Source organism: Nomascus leucogenys, chromosome 18 (assembly GCF_006542625.1).
Source record: "Nomascus leucogenys isolate Asia chromosome 18, Asia_NLE_v1, whole genome shotgun sequence".
Classification (NCBI taxonomy): domain Eukaryota; kingdom Metazoa; phylum Chordata; class Mammalia; order Primates; family Hylobatidae; genus Nomascus; species Nomascus leucogenys.
In genome coordinates, this window is record NC_044398.1 from 44,002,227 (window position 1) to 44,026,113 (window position 23,887).

A 23,887-nucleotide genomic window follows, 5' to 3' on the forward strand; every position below is an offset into this window, starting at 1 on the left:
TTGTGAGATACTAAGAATTAATATTGCCAGTTTCAGATGAAGAAATTGAGGCCCAGAGAGGTTAAGGAACTTGCCCAAGGACACACAACCAGGAGGTAGTAGAGCTGGATCCTGCAGCCAGGGCTCTTGGCTATGCTATCAAGACTCCACAGCAGGGGGTCTCCTTCATGTTGAAAATGACTCCTCCCTGACATGTTGCACTGAGATTTTCTAGAAATTGGACTCATGTTCTTTACAGAGGCAGCTTGGGATGATAGAATGAATGGTTTTGGAGATGTATTCCCACTTACTAGCTCTGTCTGAGCCTCAGTGACCTCAAGTGTAAAGAGGGAATAATGTGAAGACCAATTCAGATGATAGATGCTATGTGCCTCGTTACCCCTAAAGGGGAGGAAGATTCCTTATGGAGAAGGTATTATCTTGTTTTTTTTTTTTGAGACGGAGTCTCGCTCTGTTGCCCAGGCTGGAGTGCAGTGGTACGATCTCGGCTCACTGCAAGCTCCGCCTCCTGGGTTCATGCCATTCTCCTGCCTCAGCCTCCTGAGTAGCTGGGACTACAGGCACCCGCCACCACGCACGCCCAGCTAATTTTTTGTATTTTTTTTAGTAGAGACGGGGTTTCATCGTGTTAGCCAGGATGGTCTCGATCTCCTGACCTCGTATCTGCCCACCTTGGCCTCCCAAAGTGCTGGGATTACAGGTGTGAGCCACCACGCCCAACCGGTATTATCTTTTAAAGGCCTCACTGGCATGATGGCTCCGGGGCAGGGCTATGGAGGGTTTTATCTCTTCTTCCTTCAACAACATGGATGGATCCTATCTACCTGGTCCCTACTCACCCCCAGCACAGGGATTTCCAGCTCACCCAGCTCTGAACGGTGGGTCACCTGGGAGTGGAAGGTGCAGAGTGGGAGCCACAGGCTGCCCCAGGTGGCTGAGGGGAACCAGGTGGGAAAGAGAGACTGGAGGTGGGGCCAGGGTCTTAGGCCCTAAGGAAAACCTTCCTCTCCAGGTTGAGGCTGGAGTATGGGGTGGGGGGCAGAGGCGGGGTATGGGTGCAGGGACTGCCTCAGTGCAGTCCATCCTGCCCAGACTGAGCTCAGGAATGCAGAGGGAGGCTGTGCCGACATACTTCCTAGGGTTGGGGGAATGAGGCCTCTTTGCTGAGGAGCAGACTGAAATGAGGTGAGGCTTCTGGAACCTCACTCATTGGAAGAGGAGGCCAGCTGGACCTTGTGTGCAGGGTGCAGCTGGGTCTGCCCTGGCTAGGTGTTGAGGGCCCAGGCTGGAGAGGGCTGTGGGTAAGCAGTTGCAATGCTTTTTCTGTGCTGTGAGCCCAAAACGTTTTTATGCTCTCAGGGAGCTGGAGGAGGGGGTGGTAGAAGTGAGGCAGTGCATTCTCTTCCCTGTGCTCTGACTGCCTGGGCAATCTTTAGACAGTCACTCAGACACACTCTTAGCTTCCACCAAAGCGATGTGGCGGTACAGGGGTCCCCCAGGGCAGCCATGGGCCAAGTGAGCAGCTACTTCTAGGCTGTGTCACCCTAGAGTCTCTGCCCAGCCCCCTCTGAATGACTCCTTCAAGATCCCACACCCTAATCAAACCAAGACAGAATTGCCCCCCAATACAAATCAAGCCGAGCTGTTTTTCAAGAAAGTAATTGTAGCTAAACCTGAAACCTGAACCTGAAAACCCAGCTACCAGGTCACCTGTTTTGTCCTGAGGCTGACCTAGGTCCGGGTTCAGCAAACTTATGCCAAGGGAGGTATTTCAGATGCCAAATCACTGGTCAGAGTGCAACTGAAAGCATCTTGCAGTCAAGGGCGAGCTGACCCACTCCCACCTCTGCCCGCCCAGGTACCCCCACCCCTACTCCGCGTCTTCTGCAGGCCTTGGGCAGTCAAGGCCTGGCAGAGCCCCACCCTGCACAGCTGCAGATATTTATAGCCATGTCCCTTTTCCAGCCCTGTCGAGGGCTCTGCTGTGCTTGCTCCCTAGCTCTCTGAACGCCCTGCTGAGAATTCAAATCTGGGCCATTAAGAAGTTCAGGAACAAGTCTCCCGAAAAAACTGAAATTGTACTGCTCTAATGTTAAAGTCACCTTTTGCATTTCTCTGGCTAGGAGTGAGGGGAACTGGGAAGAATGAATTCCTGACACACCTTTCTTTGGGTTTTTTTTTTTGGCTTTTGCAGTGCCTGCATCTACCTACAGCCCGTCCCCAGGGGCCAATTACAGTCCCACTCCCTACACCCCCTCGCCTGCCCCTGCCTACACCCCCTCACCTGTCCCCACCTACACTCCATCCCCAGCACCAGCCTATACCCCCTCACCTGCCCCCAACTATAACCCTGCACCCTCGGTGGCCTACAGCGGGGGCCCTGCAGAGCCTTCCAGCCGTCCCCCCTGGGTGACAGATGACAGCTTCTCCCAGAAATTTGCCCCGGGCAAGAGCACCACCTCCATCAGCAAGCAGACCCTGCCCCGGGGGGGCCCAGCCTACACCCCAGCGGGTCCCCAGGTGCCACCACTTGCCAGGGGGACCGTCCAGAGGGCTGAGCGATTCCCAGCCAGCAGCCGGACTCCACTCTGCGGCCACTGCAACAATGTCATCCGGTATGGTCCAGCTGTGCCCCTGCACTGGGGCACTGGAAGGGCGTGTGTGTGGGGTGCTTGCCCACAGTCTGAGTCCTGGTTGGGAGAGATGGGGGTAGGAGGCAGGTGTAGGGAGAAAGCCTTGGGTCCTTCTGGCTTGCCCTCTGGTCTGACCTCTCTGAGCCTCAGCTGCCACACCTGTGTTGACACCCACTCTCCCAGGGAGCTGAGAGGAATGGCATGAGGTATGTGGGTGAAGCTCCAGCAGGGTGCCTGGTGCCAGGAACTCCCCCTTGGGCTAAGGTTGAGTTCTGGGAATCACCAGGCTTGTCAGTAGGTTTACAGGGCATGTTGTAAGACAGTGTTGGTTTTGACCCAGTTTTCCTTTAGGGTTGCTTCTGGGTCTTTCCACAGACAGGCCTGGGCTGCTCAGGGGGTTGGTGGGCATCTGCCAGACTAAAATGAAAACAAGTGATTTCATACTTAGAAGCCATGGACCACAGGTGCTGTTGTTTGAATACAGTATGTTTGTGTGCATGCGTGGTGTGAGCTTATATACATGAAAAATACACTTTTACTTAAAACTAAAGTAATACATACTCGTTAGTGAAGAATTGGAAAACACAGAAAAGTAAAAATTAGAATATAAAAAAATGTCCTTATAGTCCCACTGTTCTGACTGCTAACCTGGAACTAGACAAGTTTGTATCCTGGGTCTACCACTTACTAGCCCTATGGCCTTAAACAAGTTGTTCAAACTCTGTGTGCCTCAATTTCCCTATCTAAAAATGGGTATTATAATAGTACCTACTGCGTAGGATTGTTGTGAGAATTAAGCAAGTTAATAAATGCAAAAGTCTTCTTGAATAGAGCCTGACACAGAGTAATCACTTAATACATGTTAGCCATCAGCATCATCATTATTGCATTTCTTACTATCATTATCAGTGGTCAACTGAATTCTATAATATGTTTACCCAGTCCCCTATTGGTAGATGTTTGAGTTGCTTCCTGGTTTTCTTTATTGTAAGTGATGCAACAATGAACACCTTTCTGCATGGAGCTTTCTCTGAATTTCACATTACTTCATCAGAATAGTCACAAAAGTCAGAGTTATTGGGTAAAAGTATAAACAGTGTTGGGGTTCTTGAAATATCTAGTTCCAAGTTCTGGGAGCTGTCTTACTGGGTGCCGTTCTCTGCTTCCCCAGGGGCCCATTTCTGGTAGCCATGGGCCGTTCTTGGCACCCTGAAGAGTTCACTTGTGCCTACTGCAAGACTTCCCTGGCAGATGTGTGCTTTGTGGAAGAGCAGAACAACGTTTACTGTGAGCGATGTTATGAGCAATTCTTTGCCCCGCTGTGTGCCAAGTGCAACGCCAAAATTATGGGGGTAAGTGGGAGGCCTCCCTTTCCTCTGACCCATGTCTCTTCCCCAGCCCTTCCCCAAGATCTTGGGATCCCATTAGGAAGCCAAGAAATTGCTGGTAACAGAGAAAGCAACTCCATTTTTATCCTAAAAGGGAATTGGTTTGCCACCAATAAACTTGGGGATAAATGAACTTGATGCAAGAGATGATTGTGTGCCTGTTCCACACAGCTTGAAGTGGTGGTGGAACTTCTGCAAAGCAAGTGGTTGCTTCGCAGCCTGACCTTACCACTCACCAGAATGTGGCCCTAACCCTCAATGCCCCTTTGGTAAATGACAGTAATAAGCAGTACCTCCTCCCAGGTTTAATGGGAGGATTAAGCATCACAGTTTATGTAAGTAAGCACAGAACCTGGCACCCAGCTGGATAGTGACAACCCCTTCTCTGACGCCCCTGGGTCTTTCTTCAGAGTGACCAAGGCCTGCATCCTGAGCTCTCCTGCCCTGTTCCCTGGTAGGATGCTCAGGCAGTGGCTGGAGCCTGGTGGGGTAGTCAAGCCCGCTCCCTATCTCCTTTCTGTCCTGAGCTTAGGCTCTTTCCCCCAGGAAGTAATGCATGCCTTGAGACAGACATGGCACACCACCTGCTTCGTCTGTGCGGCCTGCAAGAAGCCTTTCGGGAACAGCCTCTTCCACATGGAAGATGGGGAGCCCTACTGCGAGAAAGGTAGGAACACTTCGATGGCATGTGGGGTGGCCCCGCAGCCTGGGAGAAAGGGGCAGGCACAGGGAACTAACTCCTGCCTAATCCATTCACATCCAACCACCCAGAAGCCTTTATTTCTGGAAGAAACCTTTGTTTTTGCTTTTAATGGCAGAATCATGCTAATATCACACAAAGGAAGTTAACTATCTCCCCTGCCCATATGGTTGCAGCTTTGGGGAGAGTGAGGTGCAGAGTCTATAGCTTATTTTTTTTTTTATGCATCAAATATGTGGATCTGGTTAGGTGAGGTGGCTCACACCTTAATCCCAGCACTTTGGGAGGCCAGGGCAGAAGAACTGCTTGAGCCCAGGAGTTTGAGACCAGCAACATAGCAAGACCCAGTCTCTACAAAAAATATAAACATTAGCCAGGTGTGGTGGCGCGTGCCTGTAGTCTCAGCTACTCAGGAGGCTGAAGTGGGAGGGTCACTTGAGTCCAGGAGTTCGAGGCTGCAATAACCTGCGATAGCACCACTGTATTCAGCCTAGGCAACAGAGTAAGATCCTGTATCTCAAAAAAAAAAAAAAAAAAAAAAAATGTAGATCGCAAGTTGGCATCTTATGACCATTTGGGAAACCTTTCAGGTTATTTTGATTTGGAGACCACAAGGTCTAGTCTGAAAAGGCCTTGGCTGTGGACTTTGTCCTTCATTCTATTCCTGGTTCCACTTTGGGCTGCTTTGTAACCCTGAGCAAGTTACTAACTTTCTCTGAGCCTTACTTTCCTCATCTGTAAACACCTGCCTTACAGAGCTGTGGTGAGGATTAAACCAGAGAAGGCGTGTAGAGCATCAAATATGCGAGACCCCTTTCTCTGCCCCTGTGATATTTATCAGACTTTGATGTTCCTTCAGATTCCTGTAATCTCACGGAGTGAATTCAGAGTTTCTCTGTACCCCCAAAATGCTATATGTTATCTTAAAATGCCAAGTAAATTACAGTAAATTAAGGAGACAAAGCACTTCATTAGATAGGTGGAAGTCAGTCACTCATTTATTCAGAGACTTCCCCCTTCAGAAAGGATTTGAAGCAGGTTCCAGAAAAGGTAACACAGACATGAAGGCTAAGACAGTAGAACCAGAAAATCAGAGGCGGGAAAAGCAGACATGCTGATTATGAAGAGTAACAGAGCTGCAGGGACTAACTGGGTAGCAAATTTGAGGGCAAAAAGAGAAACACAGTAAGTTAGTTTACTTTAAAATCAGAAAGGAGAAAACATTCAGTTCCTCAAGGGAAAAAGCAAAACAAAATAAAACTTCTTTCCCCTGACTGTAAATTAGAAAATAAACGTCTCGGCTGGGCGCGGTGGCTCATGCCTGTAATTCCAGCACTTTGAGAGGCCAAGGCAGGCGAATCACCTGAGGTCAGGAGTTCAAGACCAGCCTGGCCAAAATGGTGAAACCCCGTCTCTACAAAACTACAAAAATTAGCCGGGCATGATGGCGGGCGTCTGTAATCCCAGCTACTCGGGAGGCTGAGGTGGAAGAATCACTTGAACCCGGGAGGCAGAGGTTGCAGTGAGCTGAGATACTGCCATTGCACTCCAGCCTGGGCGACACAGTGAGACTACATCTGAAAAAAAAAAAAAAAGAAAGAAAGAAAAGAAAAGAAACGTCTTGGGTTCTTGTACTAGTGAATGCCCTTCCCAGCTCTGAAGTTAACTGAATGACCTGAAACAAGTCACTTAGTTACTCCGTGCTTCAGTTTCTATATCTGTAAAAGGGAGAAGATAATACTAGTCCTTTCTTTTCTTAAGAGCATACGATATTGATTGGTAGTTAAAGAAAGAGCTGTTATGCTTATACAACTTGCTGTTATTCTTCTACTAAAAGCATTATAACTTCTATTATTTGAGATAAGCCGCAATTTGTGTCTGAGGCTTTTGAAAGAATGATAGATTTCCATTATCACTGCTGCCGCTCATCATAGCAGCTCCCCAGAAAAGATTCTCAAAAATGATGTTTTGAGTAAGAATATCCAGGAAGAAGACGGTCTAGTGTTAAGAGAAGACAATGAGGAAGCAGATTTACCTTCAGACCTAGGTAACTGGAGAGACCCAGTTGATCCTCCCACCTCAGCCTGTAGCTGGAACTTTAGACATCCGCTACCATGCCTAGCTAATTTTCATAATTTTTTGTAGAGATGAGGTCTTGCTATGTTGCCCAGGCTGGTCTTGAAATCCAGGGCTCAAGCAATCCTCCTGCCTTGGCCTCCCAAAGTGCTGGGATTATAGGCATGAGCCACCGTGCCTATCTTTGATTTTGTAAGGAACCTCATACTGTTTTCCATAATGGCTGCACTGTGTTACAAACCCATTAACAGAGTATAAAGGTTCCAATTTCTCTGCAGCCTTGCAAACACTTGTTATTTTCTGTTTTTTAAAAAATAGTAGCTATCCTAATGGGTATGAGGTGAAACTTCATTTTTACGTCTCGTCATTTTAATCAACAATTTGGAAAAAGACACAGAAGGGAGTCCTGTCAAATCTGCAGATTGAGCCAGAATGATAGGGGCTAGGCTGAAAAATGCTTCAGTTGGCTGCAAAGATAAGCTGACATCTGCATATAAAGAAGAGAGGTAGGAGGGTCAGCCCTTCACAGATGAACCTGCACCTGAGCAGTTCCCAAACCTGGCATCATGGTCACCTAGGGAACTTAACAAACTAGAGAGAAAATAGATTTTTTCAGACCTACCTCAGACCCACAGAAGCAGCATTTCGTAGGGTGCCCCACCCTACCCAGGTGTTTCAGTTAGGTTTGGGAATCAGAAGTGTTTCTCAAAGTGTGGTCCCAACACCAGCAGCAACATCACCTGAGAACTTGTTAGAAATGCAGATCTTCAGGCCCCACCCCAGATCTGGTGAATCAGAAACTCTGGAGGGGAGCCTGGCACCCTGTGTTTCAACAAACCCTCCATGTGCTTCTGATGTTTGGGAACCATTGCTCTAGAAGAGTACCAAACCCCTTTTCAACACAGAGCACCTGCAATTTGATGGATGGAAATCCTTTTATGATAGCAATAAAATCCATTAAATGTGAGGGTAGTAATTCAGCTTGGGACAAGAGAGAGTCAAAGAAAATTAGAAAGACTTAAAGGGAGAAATAAAGGAAGGAATAAATAAATGAGGAGCTAGATTATACTCCTTGTGGAAAAGGCTCATGCACAGACTTTGTTCGGTACCAGCAATGTTCTCCTTTTGCAGAAATAAGTGAAAATACCAACTTAAAAAAAAATGTGTTAGTATCAGACCCATGCTACCAAATTTTAAAACAAAGTGACAATTCTCCAAATCAAATGGAATCGAATTTAAAACAGAAAAATGAATCAGTGGGCAAGACAAGGCATTCTAGAAGTAAATTCAAGCCTTTGTTTTGTTTTGTTTTGTTTTGTTTTGTTTTTGAGACAGAGTCTCGCTCTATCGCCCAGGCTGGAGTGCAGTGGTGCAATCTCGGCTCACTGCAAGCTCCACCTCTGGGGTTCATGCCATTCTTCTGCCTCAGCCTCCCAAGTAGCTGGGACTACAGGCGCCCACCACTGCACCCGGCTAATTTTTTGTATTTTTAGTAGAGACGGGGTTTCACCATGTTAGCCAGGATGGTCTCGATCTCCTCACCTCCTGATCCACCCGCCTCGGCCTCCCAAAGTGCTGGGATTACAGGCGTGAGCCACCGCACCTGGCCTTTTTTTTTTTTTTTTGAGACAGAGTCTCGCTCTGTCACCCAGGCTGGAGTACAGTGGCGTGCTATCTTGACTCACTGCAACCTCCGCCTTCTGGGTTCAAGCAATTCTCTGTCTCAGCCTCCCAAGTAGCTGGGATTACAGGCTCCCACCAACATGCCTGGCTAATTTTTATATTATTAGTAGAGATGGGGTTTCACCATCTTGGCCAGGCTGGTCTTGAACTCCTGACCTTGTGATCTACCTGAATCAGCCTCCCAAAGTGCTGGGATTACAGGCGTGAGCCACCGCACCTGGCCAATTCAAGCCATTTTAATAGCCTAATCTGGGAAAAGCCAGTAAGAGAAGGAATCACTATTTAATTAGGTTGTTTGAACCATTTAATTTTTATATTTATTTAAATAAGGAACACAGCCCAGCTTGGTGGCTCATGCCTGTAATCATAGTACTTTAGGAGGCCAAGGCAGGAGGACCCCTTGAGCCCAGGAGTTCAAGACCAGCTTGGACAATACAGGGAGACCCCATCTCTAAAACAAAAAAAAATTAAAGTAGCTGATCGTGGTGGTGCACACCTGTGGTCCCAGCTGCTCAGGAGCCTGAGGTGGGAGGATAGTTTGAGCCCAGGAAGTTGAGGTTGCAGTGAACTGTGACCACATCATTGCACTCCATCCTGGGTGACAGAGCAAGACTCAATCTAAAAAAAAAAAAAAAAAAAAGGAGATAATGGATGAATGGATAGGATGCATGGATAAATGGAGGAGGGAAGCCCAGAGAAAGCCTTCAGCAAGGCCATCTCATCACTCTTGGTTGGGGTATGTAGGGCATGAAGACTTCCCTGAAGGACAGCCTAGCACAAAGGATTGCAGAGATTCTCTCAGGTACAGAAAGTGGGGATGGTTTTTCAAGCCCAGGGCCTGGTTTGCACAGAGGCATGGAGGTGTAAGAGAAAGTCCAGGGCACCATGAGACCACCTGGGAGTGATGAGAAAGAAGTCGTAAGTGGGTGCAGGGCTTGTCCTCAGATGGAGACGGGTCAGCCCATACCAGATAGTAGCAAGTTCTTGCAGAGCACAGAGTGAACTGCAACCTGGGCCGTAACTTTCTGAAGGAAGCAGAACGATGTTTTCTTAGCTCTGGCAAGGCAATGCATTTCTGCCTACTAAAGAAATTAAGTGTTCCATCAGAGAAGATTGATGTACTGGGATACATAAGAGCATTTGCATGACAAGCTACAATTAAGCACAAAAGGGAAAGCTATATATTGGAAAACATATGCAAGAGATAAGTGTAACTGATCAAAGCTCAGTGCCAGGCTGATAAGGAGCTGGAGACAGTGTAAAGCCATAGAAGGAAGATGAACGTTGGAGTCCATCAGGACCGGGACTACTCCTTATGACTTCTGTGATGGCACCTCTCCAGTCAGTTTCCTCCCCTTTAAAATGGGAATACTAGGCTGGGCGCGGTGGCTCATGCCTGTAATCCCAGCACTTTGGGAGGCTGAGGTGGGCGGATCACCTGAGGTTGGGAGTTCGAGACCAGCCTGACTAACATGGAGAAACCTCATCTCTGCTAAAAATACAAAATTAGCCGGGCGTGGTGGTACATGCCTGTAATCCCAGCTTCTCGGGGGGCTGAGGCAGGAGAATCGCTTGAACCTGGGAGGCGGAGGTTGCGGTGAGCCGAGATCGTGCCATTGCACTCCAGCCTGGGCAACAAGAGCAAAAACTCCGTCTCAAAAAAAATAAAAATAAAAATAAATAAATAAATAAATAGGCTGGGCGTGGTGGCTCACGCCTGTAATCCCAGAACTTTGGGAGGCCGAGGCGGGCGGATCACAGGGTCAAGAGATCGAGACCATCCTGGCCAACATGGTGAAGCCCCATCTCTACTAAAAATAAAAAAAAATAGCTGGGTGTGGTGGCACGTGCCTGTCCTCCCAGCTACTTGGGAGGCTGAGGCAGGAGAATTGCTTAAACCCGGGAGGCAGAGGTTGCAGTGAGCCGAGATCATGCCACTGCACTCCAACCTGGTGACAGAGTGAGACTCCGTTGCAAAAAAATAAAAAATAAAAATGAATAAATAAATAAATAAAATAAATAAATAGGGAATATTATCTCTTCACAGAGATGTCATGAGGATTAAACAGGAGGCACAATGGCACTCAAATCATTGTTCCTTTCCCTCCTTGCATCAGTTATGAAGACTTTCAAAATAAGAGCCAACATTTTTGAGTGTTTGTGCCAAATACTTCACTTACATTATCTTATTTAATCCACTCAAAACCCCATGAGTTCGGTACAATAATTATTCCCATTATATAGATGAGAAGGTTGAGGCCTTGAGAAGTTACACCACTTGCCCCAGGTATGAACGTTGCTTAATAGAGTTGGGATTTGAACCCAGCTCTTCCTTTATTCAGAGTCCAGTTTTGTAACCCCCATGGCACAGTGGCACTCAGTAAGATGTGGTCTAAGACAATGAATGGACATACTATCCACAAGAAGAACAGGAAATCACTTAAGAAAAAGCCAACTGTGGAAGAGTTATGGAGGAATGCATACACTTCTCAGGAGGGATGAAGACTTTGTAAACGGGTTGGAGCTTTTCTAGAATAATCTAGAGATGTTCTACAGCCAGTGTGGTAGAGCTGTAGCCCCTTTGGGCCTAGAGAGGACAACTGCCCTGGTGAAGGAGCACAGAACCTGACCCACTGTGCCTCAGCTGTGGGATGCTGGCTGGGCCTTTCACCTTTTTGAGTCTCAATTTTCTCATCCACAAAACAAAGCAAAAAGATAATAATAGTTCAATTTCTGAGGGATTTTTTGATGATCAGTTTCATTCATTGATGAACTGATTGATTGGTTGATGGGTTCATTCCCTATATGTATGTTTTGGATATTGACTGTGTGTCAGGCATTGTGCTGGGAGTGCAAAGAAAGCTAAGATGTAGTCCCTGACATTGAGATACTTGTAAATAACACCATCCATGTGAAAATGCTTAGTAAATTGCAAAGCATCATATCAATAATATTTAATAGCATTATCTCCTTGGTTGGGGGTAGGGAAGGAGGAGGAGGAGGGCATGCCCCAATAAAGTAGTTCAAATACTGTTTATAGTAGTAAAAATTTGTTGTCAACACAAATGCCCCATGACGGAAGAATGGCCAAGCAAAGAAAATTCTATAAATCTTAAATACGTTGGACCCTCATTCTTCCAAACTAAGCATAGATGTTTGGAAATGTGGATTGTTTTCTCTTTGGGGCTTGATATGTTTGGTCTATTAGAGGTGACAGAAGCAGAGGAGACAATCTCCCTGCAGAAGGTTGATGACAATTCCAGAAAGTGTTTGCAAATCAAACCAGCACAAGATGGTGTCTAAGCCTGGGTCTGAACAACATCAATGCAATGATTGGAAAATGGAAAACTATCAGTCATGTAACTGAGTATTTCATCTGTGAGATGACAAACAACCAATTAGATTTCACCCCCTGCTCCTGCCCACTGACTCGGGGTTTATCTTGGCTTTGGGTCCCCGCTGCCCCACTGGGTGCATGGTCTTCACTCTGCTTTTCATTTCAGACTACATCAATCTGTTCAGCACCAAGTGCCATGGCTGCGATTTCCCCGTGGAGGCTGGCGACAAGTTTATCGAAGCCCTGGGCCACACCTGGCACGACACCTGCTTCATTTGCGCAGTATGTCTCTAGCTTGGGGCTCTGGCTTTCTGAGAAGAGGCAGGAGGGAGGAAGTGGGGGCCAGATGACCAACCTCTACATACCTTGCCACCCTAGCTTTCTGACATCCTGATCATTTTTAAAAGCTGTCAAACACCATGATGCCTTGATACATCACAGTCAAACAAAGTTTCATTCCTAATAATTATTTATAAACCAATGTGGCTTTGTTACTTTCCATTTCGTTAAGGACAACAGAGTGTCCCAGGGTTTGGCAAACTAGCGGCTTGTCTCACCAGCAGTGTTGTCAGTGGGCAAAAGCAGCCGATGATGCTTGGCTTTGAGAGCGGCAGTTGACTCCCCATGGTTATATGTCACTTCAGATATGATGGAGTGACTTGAAGGTTTTCCCCTCCAAATTGTTACCCCAAACACTAGATTGGAGCTGACTAATCCTATGAAAAGCTGAGATAGGGTTTCTCTTGGTAGAACCTTTGGAAAGCAAGACTGAGTACCATTTTATTTTCCTAAGTGGTCCTTTCCTGATATATAGCTGCCAGGAGATAAGCCCTGGATTAACTATTAACTGTGTGCTACTTATTTCTGCTGAACAGCCAGGTCACTTTTAGTATGAGACTGGCATTTTCCTTCTGAGGGTTTTGGGTTGGGGTGGGCACATGATAGTGAGCCTACAGACATTTAGACTCTGAAGGAGAGGTAGGAAACAATCATCCCTGAGAAAGCCCCCTAATGTCAATCTGTCATTGATTAATCTTGATTTGAGAATTTTTTTCTTTTCGAGATGGAGTGTCTGCTCTTGTTGCCCAGGCTGGAGTACAGTGGCATGATCTCAGTTCATTGCAACCTCCGCCTCCTGGGTTCAAGCGATTCTTCTGCTTCAGCCTCCCGAGTAGCTGGGACTACAGGCACATGCCACCATGCCTGGCTAATTTTGTGTATTTATAGTAGAGAGGGTATTTCACCATGTTGGCCAGACTGGACTCAAACTCCTGACCTCAGGTGATTCACCCACCTCGGCCTCCCAAAGTTGTGGGAATACAGGCGTGAGCCACCACGCCTGGCTGATTTGGGAAAATTAAGACACCTCTACTATTTTTTTTTAACCAGAGTGTCTCAAGGTAAATTTTGGAAATGTATGAAATATCTGTACAGTTTTTACTTGAATAATTTTTATAGACTTCTGACATAGGATGACCCTAGTCATAAAGTTTACGGCCATATACTTTTGGTTCCACACTTCACTTCCATACCCCGCCATCTGTGGGACGCACTGTATTCACTCTGTGTGTTGGTTTGCTAGGGCTGTCTTGACAAATTACTGCAAACTGATGGCTCAAACAACAGAAATGAATGCTTTCACAGTTCAGGAGGCCAGAAGTCCTAAATCAAGGTGCTGACAGGAAGCCATACTCTCTCTCCGAGCTACTAGCGGTTGCTAGCAATCCTTGGCATTTCTTGGCTTGCAGCTGTGTAACTCCAATCCCTGCCTCCATTGTCACAAGGCTGTCTCCCCTCTGTGTGTGTCTTCATATGACATTCTCCTCTGAGTGTGTCTGTCTCTGTGTGGGTCTCCTTTTTTTTTTTTTTTTTTTCTGAGACGGAATTTCACTCTTGTTGCCCAGGCTGGGGTGCAATGGCATGATCTCGGCTCACTGCAAACTCTGCCTTCTGGCATGTGAATTTTGTGGAATACAATTCAACCCCTTAACACTCTGATTTTCTAGGTCTTTGAACAGATTCTCTAGTTGTCTTTTAGGGTGTTTTAAATACGTCTCCTCTAAAAAGAGACAATGGTGTAAGTATACTGGCTTTGGAATTGTCCCCTGCAGAGTCATAGCTCCCCTGTGTCAGGCACAGCACAGGGCTCTCTGAAACTTACATTCAAGCCATGGCTTGTCTAGTCCTGAGGCACTGCCTGCACATCTGGTTACCCAACTTCTGGAAGGATCCAAGAGACTTGGGGAAGGTCCAGGAAGACAATGGCACAGAAGGCCTGTTTTCCATGGGCAGGCTGATGAGAGGTCTGTGTCACATGCAGAGGGAACCGTGGCAAAGGTGAGTGTGGGTCTGCTTCTGCAAGCCTCGCAATTTCAGCTGAGTCACAACAGCAAAAGTCCAAGAGAGAGACCAGAAGAAGCCATAAAGCTTGGGGTGGCTAAGGCTGATATTACAAATAAGTTCCAGAGAGTGAAGTCCAGCCTGTGAGAGGCCCATAGCACTGCCCTTTGGAGGATCAACATGGAGATCGTTAGGTCTCCCTCCAAACCAGCCTGCATGGTACTCACTGCTCTGTCAACATATAGCAAAGTGGAACATGGTTTTGTTTTTTTTTTGAGACAAAGTCTTGCTCTGTCGCCCAGGCTGGAGTGCAGTGGTGTGATCTTGGCTCACTGCAACCTCCGCCTCCCAGGTTCAAGCAATTCTCTGCCTTAGCCTCCTGAGTAGCTGGGATTATAGGCGCCCGCCACCATGCCTGGCTAATTTTTGTATTTTTAGTAGAGACGGGGTTTCACCATCTTGGCCAGGCTGGTCTTGAACTCCTGACCTCATGAGCCACCCACCTCGGCCTCTGAAAGTGCTGGGATTACAGGCGTGAGCCATTGCACCCAGCCGGAACATGGTCTTAACATTGGGAAGAAATCTTTTGATTGAAAAACTTTGAGGGACTTGAGGGATTTTTTTTTTTTTTTTGGTCCTCTTTCTGTCACTTCATATTTCCAAATCACTTGTGATGCGCATGTATTTTCCTGTAACTTCCAAAAAATTAGTAAGAGAAAGATCTGGAGTAGCTCTCCCAGCTGATGTGCTGTTTTCTCACCAGTGAGATCTCCGGATAGCACATTCTTTAGACTAACTCAGTTTACCAAATATTCCTGGCATTTGGACAGTACAAGAGTGTTCCAGAACAAGTCTCTACCCTGATGGAATCTAGAATCTTGAAAGGTGAACAAAGCAACAGATGTGAGCAATTCAAAAGTAGAACAGGACAGTATCCCTCAAGCCCAAAGCATATAAAATGAAGGCTGGGAGCCTGAGAAGTGCAGTGTGGGTCAGGGTGAAAGTTAAGCTTTTATTTGGCGTTGACGCTTGAGTTCCAATGGAAAGGGTCCGACCTTAGTGGAGGAAAAATGTCTTACCCATCCCTCTTTTGCTCTAAGTCTTGCCATTCCCCACTGGTGTGGGTATCAGGAGGGGATGGGCGGTGATATAACTTTTGTAGGCAGACCTAGGGGCTGCTGCAGCTGGCCTAGTTTATTACCCTAACTCTGCTGGGACTTGCAGTCAGCACTGTCCATGGTCACCACCCTTTTATAGCCAGGCCCTGATGTCACCCAGCCACAGAGCCTGGGGGTTGGACCATCCCTATTGCCCCCTGTGCTGGGTGGGCAGAAGGCCTCCTCCACCATGAAGCCACCTTGCACCAAGAAGACACTGGGCACAACTCCCTATGAGGGTTCCCACCCTCAGCCCCATCTCACCTATTAGCCATCTTTGAGGTTCTGTCCCTTTCTCATTTGTTGGTCTTCAGTCCCTGGACACCTTCTCTCCCCAGCCTGACTCATCCCAAAGTTCTCACAAGCAACCAGCATTGTACCAGTCCAGGTATGGTCTCCCAGCCACAGCTGCAGTCATTGACAGGCTGACTCATTCCAGAGATGCCTTTCTGTCTTCCCTAAAGCCCATTCTCACCAGTTAGATCTTGGGTGTCCATCTTTTTGCATAGTCTTTAAATTGTCACCAGCAGCTTGAGGCCTCCACACGAGCCTGGTTATACTCAGCATCTCTGCATCCACCTGGGATGTTTTCAAACACTTTTGCAGCTCATTGGCTCCCAGGACCCACTGGAAGCCCTGTGTGATCCTAGGTATAACGTCCCCAACTGGACCATCAGAGCCTTGCACATGGGGCCAGCGTGGTGCCCTTTTCCTTTCCAACTCTCTTGGACTGGATACATGCATAGTGCCCCAAGCTCAACTCAGGGGGATGATTTCTCTGTCTCCATGGGGGATACCTGTATGTGGGGACTCCACGTGCACTCCTTCTGATGTCAGTGTCCTGGAGATGGCTCCCAATTCTGTCCCCCAGCAGGGATCTTCACTGCCCTCTCCTAGGCTGGGACCCATGCCAGCCAATGTGACTTCCTGGCAGACTTTGATTACTGGCATATTGCCAACCCAGGGCCCAGCTTAAATACTAGTAGTCCAGCAAACTCAGAGGGCTACCTCTGTACAAACCCATGAACCCAGATCAATTTCAAGTAAACACAGCCCCTTTCTTCTATGGGGTAGGGGAAAAATTAGCATAGAACTGGAGTCTTATAGACATGGACAGAGATTCCCAGCCTACAACTTACTAGGTCTGTGACTTAAGGAAGACATATGGGCCCTCTGAGCCCCAGTTTTTTCAGCTGTGAAGTGGGAGAAAGGCATACCTACCTTATAAGGTTTTCATGAGAATTAAATGAGCTGCTGTATATAGAGTGTCTGGCACCCTGCTTTGTCCATGGTAGCCCCCACAAATATTAATTAGTTCTCTTCTTTCTGGGACGCCTCCAGCCTCAGACTATATGTTGTCATCATGGGGATATAGAATTTCATCTCTTGGGCTGGGCGTGGTGGCTCACACCTGTAATCCCAGCACTTTGGGAGGCCAAGGCAGGTGGATTGCTTGAGGTCAGGAGTTTGAGACCAGCCTGGCCCACATGGTGAAACCCTGTTTCAAAAAGATTAGCTGGGTATGGTGGTGGGTGCCTGTAATCCCAGCTACTAGGGAGGCTGAGGCAGGAGAACTGCTTGAACCCGGGAGGCAGAGGTTGCAGTGAGCTGAGATTGCGCCACTGCACTCCAGCCTGGGTGACAGAGTGAGACTCCGTCTCAAAAAGAAAAAAAAAGAAAAGAAAAAGAATTTAATCTCTTTTGTTTTTTTGTATATTTTTCTGCATACTTTTCCATATCTACCTTTTTTTTTTTTTTTTTTTTTGAGACAGAGTCTCGCTCTGTCGCCCAGGCTGGGGTACAGTGGCGCGATCTTGGCTCACTGAAACCTCTGTCTCCCGAGTTCAGGTGATTCTCCTGCCTCAGCCTCCTGAGTAGCTGGGATTACCAGTGCGCACCACCACACCCGGCTAATTTTTGTATTTTTAGTAGAGACGAGGTTTCACCATGTTGGTGAGGCTGATCTCAAACTCCTGATCTCGTGGTCCTCCCGCCTCGGCCTCCCAAAGTGCTGGGATTACAGGCGTGAGCCACCATGCCTGGCCATATCTCTTTTTAAATGGTGGCATTCCATTGGAAAAATACAACATGAAAATTTACTGAATCATCTCCCTATTGAGAGAAATTTTAGTAGTTTTCAGTTTCTAGTTGAGCACAGGTTGTTTTCTTGTTCTGCAGAGTTGCTTCTGCAGGATAAAATTCTCTAGCGTGGCATGACTGGGTTATAGGGTGGTCACATCTCAATGGTTCTTGTTCAACATGGCCAGATTCCCTATGGAACACTGAACTCACTCACGTGTCTCTAGCAGTGCACAAGTAGGCCTAGTTCCTTTTTGGCATTGCTGATTTTTGACTGAATACTTTGTTTTTTTTTTTTTAAGCTTTTTGGCTACAGGCATGTTAGGTTAAAGGTGACAGGCCATTGAGGTTTTTTTGTTTTATTTGTCTTGCTAGATTAATATGTGTCCAGTGGTATCTCAGGGCAGTTTTTCTTGTAATTTTTTTAACCAATTTTCCTTTCTTTTCTTTCTTTTTTTTTTTTTTTTTTTGGTAGAGACAGAGGCTCTCTATGTTGCCCAGGCTAGTCTCAAACACCTGGCCTCAAACGATCCTCCTGCTTTGGCCTTCCAAAGTGTAGAGATTACAGGCATCAGCTACTGCGCCTGGAGTCGGGAGTTTTAATTTGCTTTTTCTTTAATTATTAGGGAGTACAATCTTCTCTGATGTGTTTGTTAGTTTACTAATGATTTTCTTTAGATGTGAATCCTCTGTGTGGTATATTGACTTGTGAACTTGTATTGACTCTTTATACATTTTGGATAGCTTGAATTGGTCAGCTTCATAGTGTATATTTTCTCTATTCCTATATTTTCTCTATTATTTCTCTATTCCTATATTTTCTCTATTAATTAAATTTAATTAATTTCATTTGATTTTATTCTGTTCTTCAGGAATCTTAGTTTTTATATAGTCCAACTCATGTACTCTGCTTCTGTCGTTAAGAATTCATAGTGGGAGAAATAGGCTGTTGCCTTTTCTCTGGAATGCATGGGGCAAGGCTATTTGTTTGTTTGTTTGCTTTAGACAGTCTTGCTCTGTTGCCCAGGCTGGAGTGCAGTGGCACAATCACAGCTCACTGCAACCTCTGTCTCCCGAGTTCAAGAGATTCTTCTGCCTCAACCTCCTGAGTAGCTGGGATTACAGACGCATGCCAACATGCCCCTGGCTAATTTTTGTATTTTTAGTAGAGGTGGAGTTTCGCCATGTTGGCCAGGCTGGTCTCGGACTCCTGACCTCAAGTGATCTGCCCGCCTTGGCCTCCCAAAGTTCTGGGATTAAGGACTGAGCCACCGCGCCTGGCCAGGGCGTTTTCTTAAAAAAGTGATTGAAATCTGCGCATGTCCCGCGCCACGTGGGTCTCACGCAGGTCTGTTCTCTGCTCCAGGTCTGCCATGTGAATCTGGAGGGGCAGCCGTTCTACTCCAAGAAGGACAGACCCCTGTGCAAGAAGCACGCACACACCATCAACTTGTAGGCGGCCAAGGCTGCCTGTGCTGACGAGGCCCGGAGCTGCTCCTGCTGCTGGCAACAAAGGATTCGGGAGGCTGATGTTTCTTCTGAGGGGAATGGGGAGAGAGAGGAAGCGACTGAGCCCTTTGGAAGTATAATTTTAGGTTTTTTCTTCTGTACACAGATCGTGTATTTGCATAGTTCAGACTAGGAGCCAAATGAAGACTCAAAACCAAGCTAGTTATTAATCCAAGACTGGAATTGTACTTCAGACATTTAGAGCAGAATTCCAAGAACTCAAAAGTGAAAAGCAACAAGCAGCTTTCCCAAAGCGATACACTTGCTGTGGTCACCAGAGAAGGACAGAGCTCAGAGCAGCTATGGAGAATCTGAAGCATTCTGCGGAGTTCTTAAGCGCTCCCCTGGCAAACAAATTGAAGTGCCAAACAGCACTCACTGCAGGGTATTTTTAGAGTTGTAGCTGAGAGCTTGTTAGCTAAGACCCACTGGGCTTTCCTCACCAAAAAAGGAAGTGTTATTCCATTACTAGCGTCATGGAGCTACCTCTGCGCATCAGACTTCAGACCTTGAACAAACTTAAAACCTTCTAATGGGAGCCCAGACGTCCAAAGAGATGTCTTCTGGGAGCCACTGGGCAATTGCCAGGGCTCCAGGAAGGGCTCTGGCTCAGGTTGCAGACCGCTGAGAAAAGATGGCCCTGTCAGCCACCCTCTCTCAGTCTGAAACATCCAACATCCCCAGAAGGCTTAGCTCCTTTTTGAATTGTGATGGGAAAGTGGAATTGGGTTTTTCCAATTTTGCTCTGTGGTGTGTGAGAGATTTTTTAAAGGCTTTGAGTTGTCTTTGGCCTTTGTTTAGCTTTAAGGGTTCATTAGCATGAGTGTCTAGTCGTATGCATGACTTTCACCCCAACCTGTGACTGCTCACTTATGACGTCTCCCCCAGTACCCTCCATCTCAAATAGGCTTGGTAGCCTGTGGAAAAGAAGAGAGACAGAGAGACTGTCTGAAACAGGATGGCAGAATAGGCTCACATGCCCAAACTCTGGGTGGGGAAGAGGAAACTTACTTTCTGCTACCCTCAGTAAGAACACATGAGGAGGCAGGACCTCCCACCTTCAGGTCTGCATCATCCTTTTCAAATGTTCCTTTAAACGCAGCACACTGAGTTTGTACAATTGTGTTAACTGCTGGAAGGAACAGATGCACTGATATATATGCATTTGCTGTTTTGGCCAGTATTTTGAAAATGTATGAGCTGAGTTGATCTAGCTGTTATTTAAGTATTTATTGAAGTAGAGGGGCCTTCAAACTACTTTATACTAGTGATAGTTTGAGTTAGGTAAGCATCTTAAAGCTGTTTGGTGATAAAGAAGGCAGCTTAGATTCTGTGGTTGGAAACAGTGTAGTCACTTTCCTTTTTAGGAAGCCCTGTTAATATGCTCATCGAAAACATGGCATTGAAGCAGGCAGTTTGCATGGATGTTTCTCACTTGAGCACGATATTTAGGCTCTCTTCCAACTCACTCTATTCTGTCCTCACTCCTGTTTTGGATTTTTCTCTTTGCACGTTTGAAATGTTTTATGGGAATGTATTAGAACTCTTTTCTTCTAAGGACTGAGACTTCCACGGGACTGCCATCTTACCTGAGTGTCTCTTCTCCATGAGGGAGAAGGAAGCAGCTAGCTGTGTCCCTAGCTGCAGGAAGCCCCTATTTTTTCCAAGCACGAAGCCACCAGTCTCCCCCAGGGAGCACCAGGGAGGGACATGGATGTGCTCCTGCCACAGGGCCCTTCCTACCTTTGGATCTGTGAGAAGGTGAATACAAAGCAGCAGGCAGAGTAAAATCTGCTGGGACTGCCTGGAGATTTGTCAGGAGTTGCAGACAAGTACCTTGCAGCATTCTGTTATTTTTGGAAAGTTCAAATATGCAGGGACAAGGAGGTTACTGACTGTACTGACAGGCTCTAAGTAGTTTTCTCAAAAAACTATCTATTCAATTATCAGGGACTAGTCTTGAGGAAAGAAAAAAAAAAACGTTCCCCGAATTCTGTTTCCAAAATCTCTTTTTAAAGGTTTTACACACACACATGCACACACACACACACGATCATTAAAAAGTGTATGATCATTAAGAAGAAAAGTAAAATATCTCAAAGGACAGTTTCACCACAGTCCTTTATTGAATCAATTTTTCTGCATTTCAGAGCAATTGTAGATTCTGAGGGACTCTTATTTGCCAAAAAGACAAAACTAGCAAAAAAAAAAAAAAACACTTAAAAGGTAGCAGGAAAAGAAGGTAGTTTTGAATGTGGTTCACTCAGTGTCTGTGAGTCTGGTGTAGTGTCAGGAGTAAGGCTGTGTCTAGTTCGTTTACATTGTGGATGTCCTACAACACTAAACAGAATTTTTCATAATCCATGGTGGGGAGCACACTTTGGAGCTACAGTTCTTGTCTCCTCATTGTTGACATTAATTTAACATTTATAGGCCAGGCGCAGTGGCTCACGCCTGTTATCCCAGCACTTTGGGAGGCCGAGGCAGGTGGATCACCTGAGGTCAGGAGTTTGAAACCAGCCTGGCCAATATGGTGAAACCCCATCTCTACTAAAAATACACAAAATTAGCCGGGTGTGGTGGCAGGCGCCTGTAGTTCCAGCTACTTGGGAGGCTGAGGCAGGAATCTCCTGAATCCTGGAGGCGGAGGTTGCAGTGAGCCGAGATCATGCCATTGCACTCCAGCCTGGGCAACAAGAGCGAAACTCCGTTGCAAAAAAAAAAAAAAAAAAAAAATTATAACCACAACTTTTTGCAATGGAGTGACTTATATCTGCAGCTTATATCTGCAGTGTTTGTGTTAGGAACCTAGCTTTTATAATGTTAACTTTTTAACTCAGTATTTGGGATTTTTTGTTTTGTTTTTGGAAAAATTTCAGAAGTGGAATGTAGCGTGTTAAAGGCGTGCACAAAAATATTTTGCATGTGCTTTTTTTTTTTTTGCCTGTGTGAATTCTACTTTTTAGCAAAAATAAAGCCCTCCAAAGGATGTGCAAATACAGATTTTTCTGTGTAAAGTTTTCCATGTCACATCAGAAGTAGCTTACTTCTATATGGCCACAAATAAAATTGGAGACAAAACAAAACATTCTGTGGGAATAAACATAACTTGCTTGCCCTGATGCTCAATAGCAGTGTAATCACCATGTTTAACCAGACAAGGATATGTGAATAACACGAATGTTCTGCATACAAAGGGAATCACCAGGCAAATAATAAACCGAAGACCTCGTCTCACATTATATTTTCATAAAGGTTTATTTACTTAGCTACTTGGTGGTAAAATATTTCCAATTAATTTATTTCTGTTCTGCTCTAAATGGCTTCATTTCTAGAAAAGTTGTCATATTTCCTCTTACATCATTTGTTTTCAAGTAAGTTCAGAGTAAAATCCTCTCATAGAATTTTTTTTTCTTTTTAATAGTGAAGACCCTTCTGAGGGTACTATGTTTAACAAAATCAAACTCATTCTTTTTCAAGGTATTCTGTTTCTAGGAATTACTGAAAAGTAAAGGGAAGTTGTACATACCGTATTTGATTTTTAGCACCTGAATCAGACTTTGAAAGAGCTGTGCAATTACAAACAGAAATCACATCTCATCATTTTAGTACTTCTTAAAGCTATAACAATTTTAAAAATAGATGATGGAGAAGAAAAGCCTCCTACACTCACCCACACACACACAAAAAAATACTAATAGCCCAGAAATATGAACCAAAAATTAGAATTTGGTATAATTAACTTGTACATAATTTCTGCCCTCCTAAGGATTTGTGGACAGAATAAATATTGTTTGCTTATTTGCTCATTCATTCTTTCAACATTTATTGAGCACCTACTAGTGACATGAACAGGCACTGCTCTGGACACTGACAACACAACAGTGAGTACAGCAGACAAAAACTTGTGCTCTCGTGGAGTTTACATTTTTTTTTGAGACAAAGTCTCACTCTGTCTTCCAGGCTGGAGTGCAGTGGTGCAATCTTGGCTCACTGCAACCTCCACCTCCTGCATTCAAGTGATTCTCCTGCCTCAACCTCCTGAGTAGCTGGGACTACAGGTGCCTGCCACCACATCCAGCCAATTTTTGTATTTTTAGTAGAGACAGGTTTCGCCATGTTGGCCACGCTGGTCTCGACTCCTGACATCAAGAAATCTACCTGCCTTGGCCTCCCAGAGTGCTGGGATTATAGGAGTGAGCCACTGCACCCGGCCGACATTCTTTTTTTCAAAAAAAAGTTATTTATTTTTATTAAAAAAAATTTTTTTTGAAACAGAGTCTTACTCTGTCACCCAGGCTAGAGTGCAGTGGTGCAGTCTCAGATCACTGCAACCTCCGCCTTCCGGGTTCAAGTGATTCTAGTGCCTCAGCCTCCTGAGTATCTGGAATTACAGGTGTGCACCACCACGCCTGGCTAATTTTTGTATTTTTAGTAAAGACAGTGTTTTGCCATGTTGGCCAGGCTGGTCTCAAATTCCTGACCTCAAGTGATCTGCCCACCTCGGCCTACCAAAGTGCTGGGATTATAGGCATGAGCCACTGCGCCTGGCCTGCTTTCTTGTAAAAACAATTTATTTTATAACTATGAACTTCACTGTCTGATCCTAGTTAAGCCTCTATTAACACACATATGAAGGGTTATCTGAGAATAAAGATCATGGGTTAATCTATCTACTGAGCTTGTGGAATAAATCCTGCCATTAATTTTGTCAAGGCAATCAGTGACTTTCTGAGCCATCGGACAGAATGTCTTCAGTTCAGTGCTGTCCTCTGAGCCTCAGGCTCATGTGTCCAGATCTTGCCTCACTGCCTCACGTGGATGTCCCACAGCCACCCAAGCCCACCTACTTCACGGGTTGGATGGTTGGCCATCTGTATGTGCTTCTATCCTTTCTTCTGATACAGACCCTGCCCCTTTAGGTGCAGTGATTGGTTCAAGAAGTGGGTTTGTGAACCAGGCCAGAACAATCAGAATTCTTCTTC

At 45.9% G+C, this 23,887-nt stretch overlaps 1 protein-coding gene across 2 annotated transcripts in view; it reads left to right on the forward strand.

The window, feature by feature from the left end:
• LDB3 (LIM domain binding 3) overlaps positions 1-21,905 on the forward strand; it is a 69,599-nt gene extending 47,694 nt beyond the window's left edge. The window contains exons 9-13 of one of the 2 annotated variants that reach the window (XM_012502928.2): positions 2,195-2,615; positions 3,805-3,985; positions 4,568-4,688; positions 11,984-12,099; positions 18,760-21,905. In XM_012502928.2, coding sequence (XP_012358382.1) covers positions 2,195-2,615; positions 3,805-3,985; positions 4,568-4,688; positions 11,984-12,099; positions 18,760-18,849 — 929 coding nt within the window. In that variant the 3' untranslated portion in view covers positions 18,850-21,905. The remainder of the gene's footprint in view (positions 1-2,194; positions 2,616-3,804; positions 3,986-4,567; positions 4,689-11,983; positions 12,100-18,759) is intronic. The other variant, XM_030797950.1, reaches the window with a different exon arrangement.
• The last annotated feature ends 1,982 nt before the right edge of the window (positions 21,906-23,887 follow it).